Source organism: Symphodus melops (genome assembly GCF_947650265.1).
Source record: "Symphodus melops genome assembly, chromosome: 12".
Lineage (NCBI taxonomy): Eukaryota > Metazoa > Chordata > Actinopteri > Labriformes > Labridae > Symphodus > Symphodus melops.
The window spans coordinates 744,425-762,246 of record NC_136702.1 but is presented as its reverse complement, the minus strand read 5'-3'; the positions used below and the strand labels follow the sequence as shown (position 1 = coordinate 762,246).

General features: G+C 44.9%; 4 protein-coding genes across 5 annotated transcripts in view; 3 read left to right on the top strand and 1 right to left on the bottom strand.

Moving 5' to 3' along the window:
- pikfyve (phosphoinositide kinase, FYVE finger containing) overlaps window positions 1–4,616 on the bottom strand; it is a 7,450-nt gene extending 2,834 nt beyond the window's left edge. The window contains exons 1-4 of the mRNA XM_079357912.1: window positions 4,495–4,616; window positions 2,209–2,405; window positions 799–966; window positions 455–634 (exon numbers count right to left, since the gene is read on the bottom strand). Coding sequence (XP_079214038.1) covers window positions 455–634; window positions 799–966; window positions 2,209–2,392 — 532 coding nt within the window. The 5' untranslated portion in view covers window positions 2,393–2,405; window positions 4,495–4,616. The remainder of the gene's footprint in view (window positions 1–454; window positions 635–798; window positions 967–2,208; window positions 2,406–4,494) is intronic.
- A 1,729-nt stretch (window positions 4,617–6,345) lies between these two features.
- On the top strand, window positions 6,346–11,040 carry sgo2 (shugoshin 2). Of its 2 annotated transcripts, none has more exons than XM_079358020.1 (9): window positions 6,346–6,476; window positions 6,782–6,886; window positions 7,014–7,189; window positions 7,337–7,411; window positions 7,578–7,651; window positions 7,755–7,900; window positions 7,982–10,024; window positions 10,414–10,486; window positions 10,584–11,040. In XM_079358020.1, exons 2-9 carry the CDS (start codon window positions 6,802–6,804, stop codon window positions 10,720–10,722), a joined length of 2,811 nt encoding a protein of 936 aa, XP_079214146.1. In that variant the 5' UTR covers window positions 6,346–6,476; window positions 6,782–6,801; the 3' UTR covers window positions 10,723–11,040. The 2 variants fall into 2 exon arrangements, with proteins under 2 accessions (XP_079214146.1, XP_079214145.1); XM_079358019.1 differs by having other exon boundaries at window positions 10,369–10,486.
- Window positions 10,867–14,411, top strand: c9h2orf80 (chromosome 9 C2orf80 homolog; the record flags this gene model as incomplete). The annotated part of the gene is made up of 10 exons (XM_079358040.1): window positions 10,867–10,970; window positions 11,245–11,318; window positions 12,084–12,155; window positions 12,239–12,320; window positions 12,400–12,482; window positions 13,074–13,149; window positions 13,341–13,418; window positions 13,535–13,622; window positions 14,070–14,176; window positions 14,346–14,411. Exons 3-10 carry the CDS (start codon window positions 12,115–12,117, stop codon window positions 14,409–14,411), a joined length of 621 nt encoding a protein of 206 aa, XP_079214166.1. The 5' UTR covers window positions 10,867–10,970; window positions 11,245–11,318; window positions 12,084–12,114.
- A 399-nt stretch (window positions 14,412–14,810) lies between these two features.
- LOC306833019 (gamma-crystallin M2-like) lies at window positions 14,811–17,768 on the top strand. Its single transcript, XM_079358055.1, has 4 exons — window positions 14,811–14,850; window positions 15,534–15,714; window positions 16,378–16,620; window positions 17,311–17,768. Exons 2-4 carry the CDS (start codon window positions 15,706–15,708, stop codon window positions 17,584–17,586), a joined length of 528 nt encoding a protein of 175 aa, XP_079214181.1. The 5' UTR covers window positions 14,811–14,850; window positions 15,534–15,705; the 3' UTR covers window positions 17,587–17,768.
- Window positions 17,769–17,822: the final 54 nt, after the last annotated feature.

Below are 17,822 nucleotides of genomic sequence, written 5' to 3'. Positions count from 1 at the left end.
AAAGCGTCTCTGCACAAATCAAGATCGACTCATTTAGCAGACGGAGAGATTTACACAGTTATGGTGAAGGCGTCCGTCTGTCATGGCCACACGTCTCTGCACTGATGGATTAACAGAGATTATTCCTTTAAAAATGATCTGGAGGTTTGAACGATCGTCAGATAATCAATGTTAGACGGCGTTGTTGAAGCTTGTTTTGCTTTTCGTCGGGGCGTTGTCCCTGAAACACGACGCTCGTGAGATCATCGTTTGGTTTCTAAACTTCACCTGGGTATCTCAACATTTCAGCCGAAGAATCCGGCACGTGTAAGCCTTTTCTCAAAGTGCAGATTAAAGCGTTGGAGAGCGAGCGGTGACTTCTGAGGAGAGACGCGGCGTGCGTTATCAGCAGCAGTGATTCGACTATCAGACGCTGAAATCAAAACGTGTGTGAAGGAGAAGACAAAGAATCAGCCGGTGTCAGCACGTCCTTTCTGTTCAATCAAAAACATTCTGTTAATGGAAATCATCCGATCATGATCAGGACGCCGGGCGGTTTGATTCGTTTGGACTATTCTACGAGATCGACCAATCATCGTCATCTTGATGGTTTTTGAAGACTCCTTACCCCAACGCTTGAAAAAGTAGTTGAAGCCTGAAACACAGCAGCAGAGTCGCTAAACAAGAGCGTCCAAAGAACCCAAAATCCAGCACTCGGAGCGATCCAACACACACCACTCACGTGTGTATCTGTGTGTGTGTGTGTGTGTGTGTGTGTGTGTGTGTGTGTGTGTGTGTGTGTGTGTGTGTGTGTCCTACCTGAGGCAGTGGAGGTCCGTCTGAGGTGGTCTGAGTGTGGTTTCCGGTGTGGTCTGGTGCTGTGGAGGGAGTGAGAGGGACTGGAGGAGCAGCTCCTCCTCTCTGACTGAGGAGAGAGGGACGGAGCATCCGACTTCTCGGGAACTGTGGAAGGAGGACGTCCATCCTCTGCGCACACACACACACACACACACACACACACGCACACACGCACACACACAGTTTATAGTTATTAAGAGTTCATTCTTTTTACTCGATGCCTTTGTTTAACTTTGAACCAATCAGGGCCTGTTTCACTTCAGTCACATTTGTTTTGGTGCAAACATTTCGCCGCACTACGACGACAACTTTTGACTCAAAGCAAAAAAAAAAAAAAAAACTGACTCTGAGTACAAACACACACGTCACGCCTGGGGGGATAAACACACACGTCATGTGACCCGCTGAGTCCTGGCACAGCTCCAGGAAGAATAACTTCATCACATGACTTCACAAGGCCGAGGTCTGTTCCTCTGAGACACGCTGCTCGTTGATCACTGTTTGACCTGGATGTGATTCTTACTTTGGTTCGAGGTGAAGACACACAACATCATGATCTCTGCAAACACTTCATCAATCAGGAAGCTTAAGGGTCGCTCATTTCCTCCAGATCCACTCTTTAAGATTTAGTTTGAAACTGTCTTTAGGTCCTGACAGAAATTAATAACTCATGATCTCTGAAAAAGGAACAAAGTTAGCGCTCTTTAGTTAGCTGCTCGCTTCAATCACCTGTGTCCTGCATTGTTAGCATGCTAATGTTAGCGCTCTTTAGTTAGCTGCTCGCTTCAATCACCTGTGTCCTGCATTGTTAGCATGCTAATGTTAGCGCTCTTTAGCTAGCTGCTAGCTTCATGTAAACTGACACAGAATGATGTAAAAACTCTTCATCAAATAATCAGTGAGTATGTTCTTCTTCTTCTTCTTGACTCAAACAGCTTTTATACACAAGGGGAGGAGCCATGTAAACACAGCTCTGACAACAACACAGCCAGCAGGACTCCAGCTTCTCCCTCACTGGAGACAGTCAGGACTCACACACACACACACACACACACACACACACACACACACACACACACACACACACACACACACACACACACACACACACACACACACACACACACACACACACACACACACACACACACACACACACACACACACACACACACACACACACACACACACACACACACACACACACACACACAGAGAGAGAGAGACTGGATTTGTTTTTTATCTTCTATGTGAGTTTGTGAAGTTTGATAGAATATCTTTCTTTGTGCCACATCCATCACTGAAGCTACATGCTTGTTGTGTGTACTTGGTGTGTGTGTGTGTGTGTGTGTGTGTCTGCTGCTGTCTGACCTTTATTGTTGAATCGAAACAGGTTGACGAATGAGCTGTACGCAGAGCGGAGGGGAGGATCGTCCTGCTCCGGGGTCAGCGGTTTGAACTGCGTCAGGTGGGAGGGGCTTGCCGGGGAGAGGACAGGCGGCTCGACGCTCCAGTCTGTTGAGGATGAAGACGAGGACTTGTCGTCAGCAGCCATGTCACTGCTGGTCCTGGGACGGGAAAGAAGAGAGAACATCGTAAGCATGCGTGAATGATTCCCCTGTAATGAGATTATGACAGTTTCTCAGAGAGCAGAAACAATCAGAGGTCAGGACACATGATGATGTCTGCAGCACGATCAGTCATGGTTCTGTCAACAACTTCAGTGTTTTCATTCTCCAAAACAAATGAATTATAAACTCCAAGTGACCCTGGAGACCTGTGAGCGCAGACGTGTCAGAACCTGCCAGAGCAGAAAACACTCTCTTAAAGTTCTGAAGTAATGTGATTAATCCACCTTCATTTATACTCGAGAGATCTCTGAGGGGGAACCTCGAGTCACTGACAAATAAAAGATAAATAAATAAGCATTAAAGGAACCAGACGACAGATGGAAAGAAGCACATGAAAATTAACGTCACGTTCATCCGGCACAAAAAATAAACATGAAACAGGAAGTGATTATTATCTGTGATTCTGAATCTACTGAAGCAGGAAAAGAAAAGAGTTCACATGTTTACTGCCTTGCTACCACAGAAGACGTCTGAAGTGTCTCATCTTAATCCTGGTCCACAGTTGAACCCAGCAGCTGATCAGCTGATTGGTTAGTTAAAGGGGACAAAATCACTTCTAGTGTTTTTGAACATTTATTTGTTTGCCTGAGAGTCTATCGAACCTCAACATTTGAAATAAATCCAAACAGTCATTTGTTTGTGGTCTGCTTTAATTCTTACCACAAAGAGAAAAATGCTCTGTTTCAAATGTTATCATTTTGTGACATCACAAGGGGATTCTAGTAAGAAAATCCTCTCCACTCCTTCTGCTATCTCCGCCCATGGACTGCACCTCCAGCCTAGAGCAATACTTTTGCACAAGTCCACCATTTTTATTTTCGCTTCAGAGGAGTGATGCCAACTGGGAAAACAGGGGCGGGGCTTATTGCATTTAAAGAGACACACACACCAAAACGAAGTGTTCAGAGAGCGCTAGTTTCTACAGGCTCACAAACCTCCTCTGCTGCTTGATTCATGTTATATTTGGACCAAAGCACAGAAACACAGATGTTTCATTTAGACCACAGAGGGACTGTTTGAAAAGGTGGAAATTAAGTATAACATGTCCCCTTTAAAGTCGGATATAAGGTTTAACTACGAGCCGGGAGTCAACCCCGCTTTCTTATTATTGACAATGAAATACGCAGCATCCTCTTTAAAGCATCCTCTTTCTCTGTACTCACCATTAGAAGGTATCTACAGATGGTAAGAGTTTGCTACGCATGCCATTTTAGACGACGAGCGGAAGAAACAGCAGCAGAAGTAGCGGCTTCACGGTCCTCATCATGTGATCATAACAGGCCTGAGAGCGTGACCGCCGAGCACCGAGCACCTGACCACACCGGACATCACCACACACGAACCGGTGTCCGAGTCCACCGAGGTGTACGGACTCATTTACAATCCCATATTAACGTCAACATCACAGTCAGTGGCTGTTGCTTTACTTCACCAGAGCAGCTGACTTGTACGCTAGCTGTGAACTGTAACGTCAGGTGTAACGGTCGAACCAGCGCCCGTGTTAACTGGTGACTCTAAGCCGAAGACGTATTCCGTTGTCGTAGTTATAGCAGCCAGTTGAAAACAAAACAAAAAAAAAATCGAAAATGCCTCTAATTGTAGTATTTCATCAAATCAATCTCATTAATGTGTTTTTGACATTTAAGAGACACTTTCGGGAAGTCTTTCCGTTTTTTTAACAGCTGTCACTACGACAACTAGGGGCGGACACGGCTAAAATCACCAGATAACACGGTAACTCTTTTACACGTAACACCGGCATCTTAGCTACCTCGCTAAATGTCTATTCTATCAAACATATCATCTTGTTTCTCGTGTTTATTTCCAATCAGATAAACTAGTAGCCCACCTAGTACACGTAGTAAGGATTTCAGACCGTTAGTAAACTATTTACAGTAAGACAGCTGCATTTAGACAAGCTATCCAAAGTTAGCCTCCTGTGCTAGCTAGCTCCAACTTTAACCTGGGAGCAGTAAACACAGGAAATGTGATTGAACTGTAACGACAGCGAAAAAATGAGAATTACCCGTCCACTGTTTGAATTTGTCATCAATGTGAATGAAGCAGTCTGACATCGAAGACGGAATAAAGCCGAGTCAAGCAGCCCTGACGAATCGATAACCGAACTCAATCCAACTGTTGTGATCAAGTCAAAGAAGGCAGCAGAGGTCACACTCAGAAATATCGATCAAACACAATTTATTGTTGTGATAGGAGGCTATGTTTCAGGTGATTTACACAGGGTTGCAACTGTTTGTTTGGGGATCATTTACCAGGACATGTGATGCACACAATAGTCCCAACCTCATGGGCTAAGACACCAGACAATCCAGTGGTAGTAACATTACAAAGTGCCATTACACAGTTTCAGGTTCCTGCCATAGTTCAATCTTGAATAACGTTTTTCTTTTTTCCCAGGCTTTACAAATACAATCTGAAACAGCAATGGTTCATGTTTTTAAACACACCTCAAGTTTTTTCATTACCAATCAAAATCAACGTAAATTGAAAACTTTCCCCCCCCCCCATCTAAATCACAAAGTAAACAAACTCTGTCTTCCTCTGGGATGACCTTCAACCTGCTGCTCTGCAAAGCTTTTCATGTTCTGTGAACATGTAGATGAAGACAGGAATGCAGATGTATCACTCTAACGATCACAGAGATGGTTCAATTAGGCCAGTATTTAAATGTGCACTCATTTCATTGGATGTAATTTAAGGATTTAATAACCCAAATAAAATAGTCCAAGCTACATTTTAAGCACATCTGCATTTCTGTGCAGGCCGTAAGGATGCGATCCATCACTGAATGCCAAGAATCAGACACACTGTCAGGACACAGCGAGCTCTGTATGTACTCAAGGAAGAGCTGACATGATTACCATGAAATCTGGTGTGTTTCAGAGTCACAGTCCCAAGAGACAAACATAAAACATATAACTCTAGAGGTCATACGTGCCTGTGGGATCTTTGTGAGAATATAACGATTTGATTTTACACATTCAAACATAAAAGAAGGAACTTTTAATAACTTGTTACGATGAATGAAGGCACACAGAACATATGTGACTGCTAAACACAACATGTTTGTTTGTTTTTTTCCAAGCTTGTGTACATATATAGGGAATTTCCCTGCAAATGGAAGTTCGAGCTTTACAACAGATGTAGAGCTGGGACAACCAATAAAACCAAAGCACCCCCTCCTGCAGTCAGAATCCTCTCATCACTCTGCAACCAACACAAAGCACGCCTTGTGTGTCCCAGACTGTAAAGACACAACCCACTGAGTTTTTACAGCTTTATGCATTTATGTTTTCTCAAGTCAAGTTTATTTGATGAGTGCCTTCTACGTTTTCTTTTTCCATCAAAAGCTGTTAACTCTGGAACACATTAAACACATTTATACTGTTAATGTGTCTACCGCTGTATTATCTGTAACTGTCTACGCTTTTATACACAGCTTTATTTCTCCAACACCCTTTCTTAATGTACCTTTGCTTATTCCTTATTAATATTCAGTATTTCATTAATATAAATATTTATTTTTTTATTTTTTGTCAGCTGTCTAAATTGCTCCTGGTTGTGATTCCCTGAGTGTTGACTCACAGGCAGCTCTCTCTCTATTCTGAGGCTATAAACTCACATCTCACCTCTTACCGCGAGACTTCAAGTCATTTCAAACTGACCAAACAATTCTCTTAACACAGATGGACAGCTCGATGTTCGATACTCAACGTCTTTGAAGTAATTTCCTGCCTGAAAGACAAGATGTAGGGGATTTAAAAACATTTTATATCCATTCTGATTGGCCCTTAGCTCATTTATGCGCCTATCTGCGCATGCGCTGTAGTAGGGCGGATTTTGTGTTTATGTTTAAAAACGGAACGAGAAGCGTTTTTATCCCCGACTCATTTTAAACTATTAAAGACATTATTAACGGTCTTTATCGTTAATAAAGACTTTTATTAGCAAGACGCGAAGTCTCCCGCTCGTTGAAGTTTGTAAACGGTAGGTTTTATTCTACTTTTAATGTAATAATGTGATACTTTAAACAGCCCGGTTCATGAATCAGCTTGTAGACGGCTAAAAATAAAAATAACTGAAAATAACAGTAAACCTTCATTTTCGAGACTAAAATATAACAGAGAGAGAAAGATGGAAGACATATCCATGATTAACTGACTTTCTTTCTAATTATTATTTTGTCATCTCTTATCAACTCTTGACATTATTATGATGTTTAAATCGCTGTTGTACAGATGAATCCTGTGTTTTGCTCTGACATGTTGATTAATCATTAATCATTCCCACAGCCCTTCGATCACACCTGATCATGTTACCTGTGAGGACAATGACAACCATCACGTCCTCCAAGCAGACTTCAGCTGCAGCCTTGAAGATCAAAAGCAAACTTCTCAGTGAGTCTGACACACTTTCTCAAACCTTTTTAATACATTTATTTTTTTAGCTGCCCTCACAAGTTTTCTGAACGATCAAACACACAGTGAATTCAGTTCTTCTCCTCCTGCTTTGTTGCTGCTCCAGACTCGTCTTCCTTCTTCAAGGTGTCTCTGAAGAAGAACAACAAGGCCCTGGCCGTCGCTCTGGAGCTGCAGAAGGAGAGGAGCCGACAGCTGGAGAAAGACGTCGTGTTCCTTCAGAAACAAGTGGAGGCTCTGTGCTTTGAGTTAGCCGCTAAGAAGTACCAGCACAGGAAACTGGTTGGTTTGTTTGAAACATCAAGAGTTCAGTTTACATCGAGTTAGCTCGCTGCTTATTATTTCACAGCTGCTTGTAAAACAGGATTGTAAGGATGAGCAGTAAAGTGACCCTTTGAATTGAACTGAAGTGATATTTTCCTCTCACAGCGCCTGATCTTAGATAACCTCCATAACAACACTCGACTGCACCTGGACATGGTGGCTGACTTGTTCTCTGACAGTGTAAGACGTCTCTTCACTTTTTGTGTCTTACCTGGAGGGCATCATGTCACTGTAAAGATGCAGTGTCGTCTCAGTGTTATTGTTTTAAGTTCAGTGAAAGTCGATGATACGTTTATCAAACCACAGCTGACGTAATCTGTGATGTCATTCGTATGAATGACTGCAGGATCTTCCTAAAGTGTCGGAGGAAGCAAAGATGTCATCAGGCGACGTTGACAGAGAACGTGTTGAAATGGAAAGGTGAGTAAATGCAATAAAGTGTCTTTCAGGTTTCGGCAGCTTTGAACACATTCTGTATTTTTCTGACTTCCTGTCTCGCCCTCCTCCCAACTCTGATTATTAGTCCGACGGGCCGGCCGCCTCTCCAGACAGAAACTGCAGAGCCTCTGTCGTGTCCCCTCCAAAAACTCACCGCAGAGTTACCTGAAACAAACCGCCGTGCAAACACCTTCACCATGCAGAGCAGACCTCCCTCTGATGTTTGCAGTGGTAGGCAGCTGTCTGATATTCACTTGCTGATATTGTCATGAAAATGTAGCTGGAATTTATTTTTTCATGACGTCATTGCAGAGAAAACTTCAGAGAGAAGGCGTTCAAGCCAGCACAAACTGATTCCACGGCCGGGAATGTCTCGTCCGTCCTGCAGCCTGATGGAGGAAGTCGAACGTCTTTCCACGAAAATCTGTCAATCTGGGTTTGACGTGAAGTCCGTCCCCCGTCCGGCTGTCCAGAACAGCCAAACCCCCGCAGCCTTAAGTCTAAATGTAAAACCCAACCCGTCTCTCTCTGACGATGTTCCCCTTCCAGGCAGCTCGGTCATTAGACCAGAAGCAGAAACTGGCAAAAAAACAGAGAATACTGTTCTTCTCAATGCGACGATGGACATGACGCTGAGTAACAACTTTGAGATTGTCACCGTGGAAACTAAAGCCAAGAAGGCAGGACGCGCTGGCAAGCTGAAAACTAAGAAGAAGAAGGAACAAGGCTCGGGGTCAACAGTGGCTGAAAATCCACAATCTACAGAATGTAAGTCGAGTGTGGCTCAGGGTTCTGCTTCTGGTTCTACAGATGACCACGCATCAGAGGGTATCAAAGACCCAGAGGCTACAGCGCCTCAGTCACTCAAAACACACAGTACGAGTGTCACTACCTCTCGCATTCCCAAGTGGAACAAGTCTGAGGCCGGCAACGACTCGAAGAAGGCGAAGAACAGATTAAAATCCAGCGACGCTGCCAAGTCCAAATCAGACTCTGCTGATACTGACCCATCAGACATGGACGATTATTTCACAGATCCAGATATTAGACTCTCAAAAGCCAGAGAAAGTCTCAGGCTGGCACCAGAGGACGATACGGCGGCGGAGGAGGCGTGGCCTACGATCACACTCAGGAGGTCGAGGACAAAAGGCAGGAGGAGGTCCACGTTCACCAGGAAGACTTCGTCTGTCACTTTGCCAGCGCGTGAAAGTGAAATGGGAAGCGTGGTGGAGAGAGAGTGTGAAACATCCAGAGTTAATGAGCTGCCTGAACACTTCCTGTTCTGTGCTGAAGACGTCGCACGTCCAAGTGCCGAACATTTGGCGAACGAAGTCCTGAGAAAAGAAGTCAGAACCACTTCTGCAGGAAGTCTCAAACCAAAATGCAGGGGGACGTTTGTGATCTCAGTCGATCTCAGGGAGAGCATGTCATCGAGCAGAGCTTCCTCAGAGGTCCACGCCGCAGCGCACGGCTCAGCGCCGTCCGCAGGATCCTCCGTCTGTGAAGCAGACGGCGGCGTTGTTACGCAGCGTTCAGGGACAAGTCCACGCAGACAGAGTGACGGAGCCGGTGTCCAGACCACACCCAGCTCCTGTAAGCGGCCCTGGCTGGACACTCAGGGTCCAGCGAGCCCACGAGAGGATTCGAGTGGCAAAGAAAACCAGGACGTGCTGCAGCTGGACCCAGGAGGGGAGGTTCAGAAACCTAAAAAAGCCCGGAGAGAAGAAACGAATGGATCCAGCAAAAAGCAAACTGTGAAGAGGGAGCGTGCTGAAGGTTTAAGTCACAGGAAGCAGAAGAGTAAAGGGCGCCATCACAGCAAAGGGTTAAGACCTGATGATGACGAAGATAAGAGTTACCTTCAGGAACATAACGATGCCTCTCCTCACGGTGACATTAAAGGAAATCGAAACCAACCAGATGAATTACAAGTCATTGACCCACATTCTGACCTCAGCGAAAAAGATGAAATCTTTTCATATTTATTTTCCCTAAAACCCGACAAGTCCAAGAAGGAGTCGAACCCACATAAGAAGAGGAAGACGTCCAACCTTCAGAGGCTCTCACGGGTCAGAAATCTGAGGGAGACGTTTGTCGTCTACGATGGGACGAGCGAAGGCGACGTCTCACTCGACAACGTCAGGACGTCTCGTGTGTCGGGTCACACGGTGGACAGCGGAGAAGCTGCAGGTGGTCAGCATGTGGGAGACCTGCTGACAGACGAGATGCCTCCGTGGCTGCACATAGATGTTAGCCATGCTGACACTGAGGGGGGCTCTTTTCCTGCGACCCCCCGGAGGGAGACATCCAGCAGGGCGGCGCTCATCGAGGAGTCGACGGATGTCTCAACCGAAGGTGGGATGTCCTTTAATTTTAATGAATAATTACCTGTCTGCCTTCTCACCGTAAACAATAGGACATGGAGCCAGAAAGCAGCGAGTACACCCGAGCCCTTCCAGAGAGGGGGCGTGGTCAGACACAGCTCATTTACATATTTAAAGCTACAGACACAGAAACAGCCTGTTCTGAGCAGGGCTGAAATAGAGGTGTTTATAGACATGATCAAATACAGGATCAGAGTGGATTTACAACAACACACTTCACACACATGATGAAGAGGAGCGAGGACACTGATTTCACCTGAACAAGAGGAGGTCATGTGACCTTTATGAGTGAAACGTCTTTGTGTGCGTTTGCAGCAGGTGGAGTCTTAACAACACTGACTAACACCATCTCAACTCCAGACGGGGAAGCAGGAGGCCGGACCAGGAGGCGACGCGGCGTCGTCGTCAATTACAAAGAACCGTCCATCAACGGGTGAGGAGTCCTCGTCCTAGCTGATCACTCGGTCACAGCTTTGTTTCAGAATCAGTTAAAGCAGGAAGTGATTTACTTGTGTTTTTGTTTTAAACAGCAAAATCAGGCGTGGAGATGAATTCACGGACTGCATGTTTCTGAGCTCTCCGGTCTACAAGGACGAGAAGAAGAAGAAGAAGAGACAGAAGAAGGGCAGAACCAAGGCGGCGCTGGAACAGTCCGTTACTGTGGACTGATTGTTTTGTCCTTTTTATCCAAGCATGTTCACTATGTATGTGTGTTCTGCAAACACTGCAGCGTGCAGACTCTAACTGGTGTGTTCTGACTATGTGTGTCAGTGAAGACAGACATTGAGCTCATTAATGATTCATCTGTTCACCTGAGAAGTCTGCTCCACATCCCCGTTAAAGGCTCGCTCGCCTGCGTCAGTGTAGCCTGAAGTTTAGTATCATGATGTGAAGTGGAGGGTCGGTTTGGTTGGGTGGTGAGTACACATGATTGCATGTTAACTTGAATGTTGTTTTTGTTGATTAAATGAAGGTTTTTACATTAAAGACGGATTCAGTTTCACTTCATTCGCACACGCAGGATTTTAGGTTCTTGCAGAGAATGAATTCGTAAAGTGACCTCGACTTTCTCTGCGTTCGTTTGGTCGGACATGTTGGCGTCTCTTCGTGGCCCGACCATGACAACAATGACTGTTTATGTGAACACAATGGTATCCTGGTTATTAGTTCTGCATGTAATCCTTGTTTCAGAAACTTCACTTCACTACTTGGCGCTCAGGCGGAGAACAGGATGGTGTAAAAACCTGCTTCAGAAACCATATAAGGTAATTACCTGGCTCTGATATCATTCTAGTTTAAATCTAAATTCATCCTTTATTTTGAAACCAAGGCTACAAAAATAAAAAAAATCCTAGACCGCCAACATCGGAGCATTTATTGTTTTAGTTTCCAAAACTTGCCGAAATGAACGTTTATGTTTTTGTGCAGTTTAGTCAGTGTGCAGGAGTTTTCTTCAAATGTTGATGAAACACTGAGCAGCAACCTCCAGTGTACAAAAATGAGTTCCTGCAGTACCTGGAGTGTCCACTAGAGGCTGGCTGCAGCAGCACAGGAAGTCACATACACACCCATTCAAACAGCCTGTTTTTACAGCAGACATGAACATGTTTACAGCCTGCTTCAAAAAACCAAATAGGTGTGATTAGCTCATGTCTCCATCCACACACACTGTACGGGGGGGGGATTATAAAATGAGACTTTAGCACACTGAATTTCACATAAGAATCTGGGTTATTATTATTGTTTTGAAATATCCAGAGTATGAAGGAATCAACGAGAAGAGAATATTGAAGATAAACGCGTAGTTCAGGGTTTGGAACAAAGACAGAGCTGCTGAGATGGTCAGATATCAAGACTTGTTTAACACAAAACAGGATCGATGGAGAACCAGGTTTCTCTAAAAAAAAAAAAAAGCTCTGAACCAGGACTCGACTCAAAACGGGTAAGAGGAAGAGTGCCGGCCCTGTCTCTTATTCAGCATCCACGTGATGCAGGTGATTCTGTATTCGGATGTCGTCCTGTTTTTCCAGGAGTTCTTCCTGAAAGGAGTCCGATCAGAAAATGGAGACGAGGCAGCTAAAAAGAGAAGTGGAAGCCCTCATGTGAGTCCAACTTAAAACATGCAGAGACTGCAGGTTAAAGCACAACCACGACTTCAGATGCATCTGTTTTCTTCTCCCCTCAGCGGGGACTACATCGGACAGAAGATGAGAGAGAAGTCTTTTGACCCAAAGGGGAAGGGAACCTCCACAATGCTGGACGATTTGGTAAAAAAAACTAAACATGGATTAACATGTTAGCAGATGATACAAGAGACCTGATGACACCTTTGTGTCCATGTTACAGGCTCACTACGACCTGGCCGTCAGCGTCGCTCTGTGGTGGCTGGACAAAGAGGAGGGACGAGATGTGCTCGACAGAGACATCATGTAAGCAGCGTGCTGTTTTCCCCCGACCCGTCACTCACTGATGCTTCGTTACCTGAGTTTAAACTCTTCTATAATTTGTCTGTGTGTGAAGTGTGTTGTTGTAAATCCACTCTGATCCTGTATTTGATCATGTCTATAAACCCCTCTATTTCAGCCCTGCTCAGAACAGGCTGTTTCTGTGTCTGTAGCTTTAAATATGTAAATGAGCTGTGTCTGGCCACGCCCCCTCTCTGGAAGGGCTCGGGTGTACTCGCTGCTTTCTGGCTCCATGTCCTATTGTTTACGGTGAGAAGGCAGACTCAGAGGGCAGAACAAACACCTAGCTGTGGGAGTGTCACCCACCTGGGGGAGGGGCTACTGCCCTTTGTGATGTCATGAAGGGAACATCTCCAAACGGCCTGTTTGAGCACACATTTTCTGAAAAGTGGAGCAGGCAGAAGACGGAGAGGATGGACTCTTCTCATGATTGGGGGTTTGAGGACAGACTAGAGTTAGAGGAACATGGGGAGGAGGATTCTGGGAAACATGTGACCTTTAAATATGAAACCCTCCCAGATGTTTAAAATGACATCACACCTCCTCTTCTCTCAGATCAGGAAGTGCCCGCTATCCTAATCGTTTGGAGCGCGAGGCGATGATCCTGTCCTCATTTGCTGGAATTATAATGGTGAGTGTCGTAAGTCTGAATACGTGATGATGATCAAATACAGAAGACTCCTCCTCACACAAAGTTTATAAATGATTTCAACATTTTAATCGAATTTCAACAAGCACATAGAAACTCTACATGTGTGCATCGTAATGGTTTAACCGGTTTGAAGGTTTCCAACCTTTGACCTTTTTTTGTCCCGCCTTCAGAGCAGCCTTCCAGTGGAGGAAATCTTAACGCTGTACAGATGCAAACCTGCTGCTTCTTACCCGAGCCAGCACTCAAAGGTACGAGGACCTTCTGTGTGTGTGTGTGTGTGTGTGTGTGTGTGTGTGTATGTATGTTAAATTCTGCCTGATGTGCTTTATACTTAAGCCACGCCCACCTTTTGTTCCCCCTTCAGGGAGCACTCGTCCACCCCTTCACCTTGTCCTACCACCCGTTGGCCATGCTCGGCTCGTACAAGGCCGTTCATCACTCCAAGAAGCACAGTGAGCGTTTCTGTCCTCTTCATCTGTGGTCTGTTTACACAACCATGAATGTTTCAGGATATATATTATATTATTTAAAAAACACCCTAAACACCAGTTGCTTACTTCCTGTTAGTGTTGCAGAAGCCAGTCTTGGTCTCCAGATTCCTTTGACGGTCTCTGTCTCAGAATCAAAAGTATTTCTCCTCAGTCTAGTCTCGGTCTCAGACTGGGCGGATTCTGGATTTTAAATTTAAGACCGGTCAACACCTCCACTGATTGGCTATTTTTCCACACCATCACAAGAAGAAAACGCCTCTTTCTTAAAGAACAATTAACTTCACTTCCTTTGATTTTTATTCCCCGGGTCTGACTTGGTCTTGATCCCTAGGTGTCTGGGTCTATCTTGGTCTCGGTAAAGGGTGGTCTTGACTACAACACTTCTTTCTGTTTTAAAATCTCTCAAAGGTTTAAAGCTGAGAAGATGGCTGTCTGAGAAGATGAAAGCTAAAGCTCCTCCTGGACCAGTTTCAGCGCAGTCTTCCTCCTTGTCTTCGTCTCACTCCTTCCTCAGTGTGAGTAGAGACAGCCAGTCTCTGATTTATTGATTTCATATCTCGATTATTCCAGAGAAAAGAGTTTTTGCAGCTTTGTTCAACACACGCACTGTGGGAGTGTGCTGCCACCTTGTGGTTATAAACACACATTACATGCTCCTCCCTGTTTCTCCTCTGACTCTCTCAGGACAGAAACGACGGACAGGAGAGGACCGAGCACTACGAGGGTTCACTCGAGTCTCTGCACAACTGAACTCCTCTTCCTGCACTTTGCTGTTGTTCTTGGGGGGAGGGGGGGGGGGGGTTTGGAAAAGTTTGGATGCTGTGCAAATGTCAATAAAAACAAAATGGGATTATTTGAAAATCCTTTGTGTGTCATTAAAGGATTCCAGTGTTTTGAACTATAATTTGTAAGCAGTTTTAGGTGATTAAAGTTTTAAAGGAGACATATTATGAAAAATCATCTTCGACAGTGTTTTGAAACATTTATCTGGGTAACCTGAGAGTCTACAGACCCTAAACATGTGAAATAAATCCCTCCAGTCTTTTGTTTGCTGTCTGCAGAAATCTGACAACACAGAGAAAAATGCTCCGTTTTAAGTGTGCGCCCCTTGTGATGTCACAGTGGGAGCCTCCCCTGGTTTCTCCTCCCATGGACTCCACCTCTCGCCTAGAGCAACACGTTTACACAAGTCTGCCATTTTTATTCTCGCTAGTGAAGAAGTGATGTATGCTGGGAAAACTCAGGGGGCGGAGTCATTGCATTTAAAGAGACACACACACCAAAACAGAGCGTTCAGAGAGACCTGGTTTCTACAGGGTCACAAACCTCCTCTGCTGCTTGAGTCAGGTTATATTTGGACCAAAGCTCAGAAACACAGAGGTTTTATTCAGACCACAGGGGGCGCTGTTTGACGTCTTTAACTAAAACAAATCTTCATGAACAAGTTTAACGATGACATTGAAATAGTGTCGAAGTCGCTCTGTATGAAAACACAATGTCTGAGATGTGAAAAGAATAACAGACACATCGTCAACATACAGGGGAGGAGACAGAGCTGTGCAAAGATACACAGATGACTCAGGCTGGAAACAAACTGACCCCCCCCCCCCCCCCCCCCCCCCCCCCCCCCCACTTAAAGCAACACTGCAGAGCTCTTCCTCACAGACCCAGAAGAACAAGCACGTTACACCTGGCTCTGTCCGTGCTGCTTTGTGATGACCTGTTTGATTCTGTGTGCAAAGATTTATCCACCTGATGACGGATTAGTGAACAACTGTCCATATCAATAAAAACAGGGCACTGTGGTTCAGTAATTTGCCTGCTAGGACGTTTGTGTTGATGATTCAGGGGTTTTTCTCGCTCTGTGCCCAGGATCAAGACTTTTGGCAGCGATGATGGCGACGTTAAATCCCCGCTCATTGAAAATACAGCCAAAGTGGGATCTGCTAACCCTTTGATTGAGGTTTATATAGAGGGGCTTTGGTGCTGCTTTGTGAGAACATCGATTTCCCTTGGGTGTCCGGCTCCAGCACCGACCTGCAGGATGAGTAAGGTAAGGAAGTTTATTCTTCTTCACGTGTGCAGAGACAAACTATGAATAACTACAAATGTCTTCAGAGAAAAGCAAAGATGCTTCAGCTCTGAGAATCCTGATTCTGCTTCGGGTTTTAAACCAACACTCACTCGGCCAGAGACAAACGGTGCAATAAAAACTGCTTCAAACGTAATATATATATATTTATATATTTAAACCCTTCTTTGTTATTTCTCCGACTTTAATTGAGAGGAAATCTGTAAGCAGGGAGTTATAAAACAAAACAAGTGTGATCATTTGCAGTCCACTCAGCTTTGAGCATATAAAAACTGTTGAACCTTTTTGTGCACAATTAAAGCACTTTTTTTTCACCCTTTGAATATTTCATTTAAACAGTAAAAAACAAGAATAGCTCCAGAAAATAAAGAAACAAAATAACCTACTTTGTTCTCTGTTTCCAGACTGAGCTCCTTCCACACTCTGAAAACACACAACAGCATTTATTAAAGTCCTCACACACTCCCTCATACACACACGATGAATCATCTGTTTGTAGGGTTCTTGAGGTATCTACGTCCCGAGGTGGCACAGAGCACGCTGAACCACTTCCTGTCAACACAAGTAAATAATGTAAGAAAGGTTATAATGCTTTCAGTGTTTTGTGTTTAACTGTTCTTTCAGATCACGTTCTACGAGGACAGAAACTTCCAGGGCCGTTACTTGGAATGTGACACCGACTGCCCCGACATGCACCCCCACTTCAGCCGCTGCAACTCCATCAAGGTGGAGAGCGGCTGCTGGGTGCTGTACGAGAAGCCCAACTACACGGGCTACCAGTACGTCCTGACCCGAGGAGAGTACCCGGACTACCAGCGCTGGATGGGCTACAACGACACCATCCGCTCCTGCCGCACCTTCTCCTACGTGAGTCACTTTTATCGACGTGATAGATGAGAGAAGCCACGTTTAAACCGTCTGTCATTAGTGGTCATGCATCGTCACAATGATGGGGTCAACGAGATCCTCCACGCTTTCATCATTCAGCAATGATGCAAAGTCCAAAACGAATGCGAATGAAAAACAGGCTGCAGATGGAACAAACGCACTTCAAGAAGTCCAAACAAGGGGTGACAGATGGCTTAGCGGTTATAACGTGCGCCCCAACAACCCAGGGTTTGAATCCGACCCCCACGTCTCTCCTCCCAACGTGTCCTGTGTCTCTTCAGCTGTCCCCTCTAATGCATCCCTTGTAAGCTTCTACCTGAAGGGTCTGACTTTATTTCAAAATAAAAGCACTGTTGACTCAAACTGTAAGTAAAGCACTCCCAGCCTGAGACGGTACTACAATTCAAAATAAAAGCCTAACAACCTTTTGTTTTTGATTGTAAAATCACGGGATTGCAAACATGATATGAAAATGAGATGAATTTAAATTTACAGATTAATCACTCTCAAGGATTCTGAATCATTTGACATCATCTGTTTTCTTGCGTCTGTCAAACTTATCGTCCCCTTTTTTGTTCCCTTAGAGACAAGTTTAAAGGTCACAGCATGCTGTCATATTAAAATGAACTGTGTGGACATGACCTTGTATTTGACCTTGTGTCCCTGCAGCCCAGCGAAGGCCCTTATCGCATGCGCATCTACGAGCGTCCAAACTTCCAGGGTCAGATGATGGAGTTCAGCGATGACTGCGAGTCAGTGCAGGACCATTTCCGCAGCCGTGACATCTACTCCTGTAACGTGATGGAGGGTTACTGGACGCTCTACGAGCACCCAAACTACCGCGGCCGCCAGTTCTTCATGAAGCCCGGAGAGTACCGCAAGTTCAGTGACTGGGGGGCCACGTGCGCCGCCACCGGATCCTTCCGCAGAATCACCGACTTCTAAATCTCGACGGATCCTGCTGATTTTTATTCACATTAAAGAAATCAACAAAGAGTATTTGTAAAAAACGGGTGATGGTGATAAAATGAAGTGTCACGTGGGGGTGGATTGATTTGATATGCAGACGGACAGCATCGATATGATGATGTTTTAAATCATTCAATAAATGAATCCACTGTAAACAATTCTCTCTGTGCGTGTGAATGTGTGTTTTTTTTTATTTATTTGAATGAATTAAC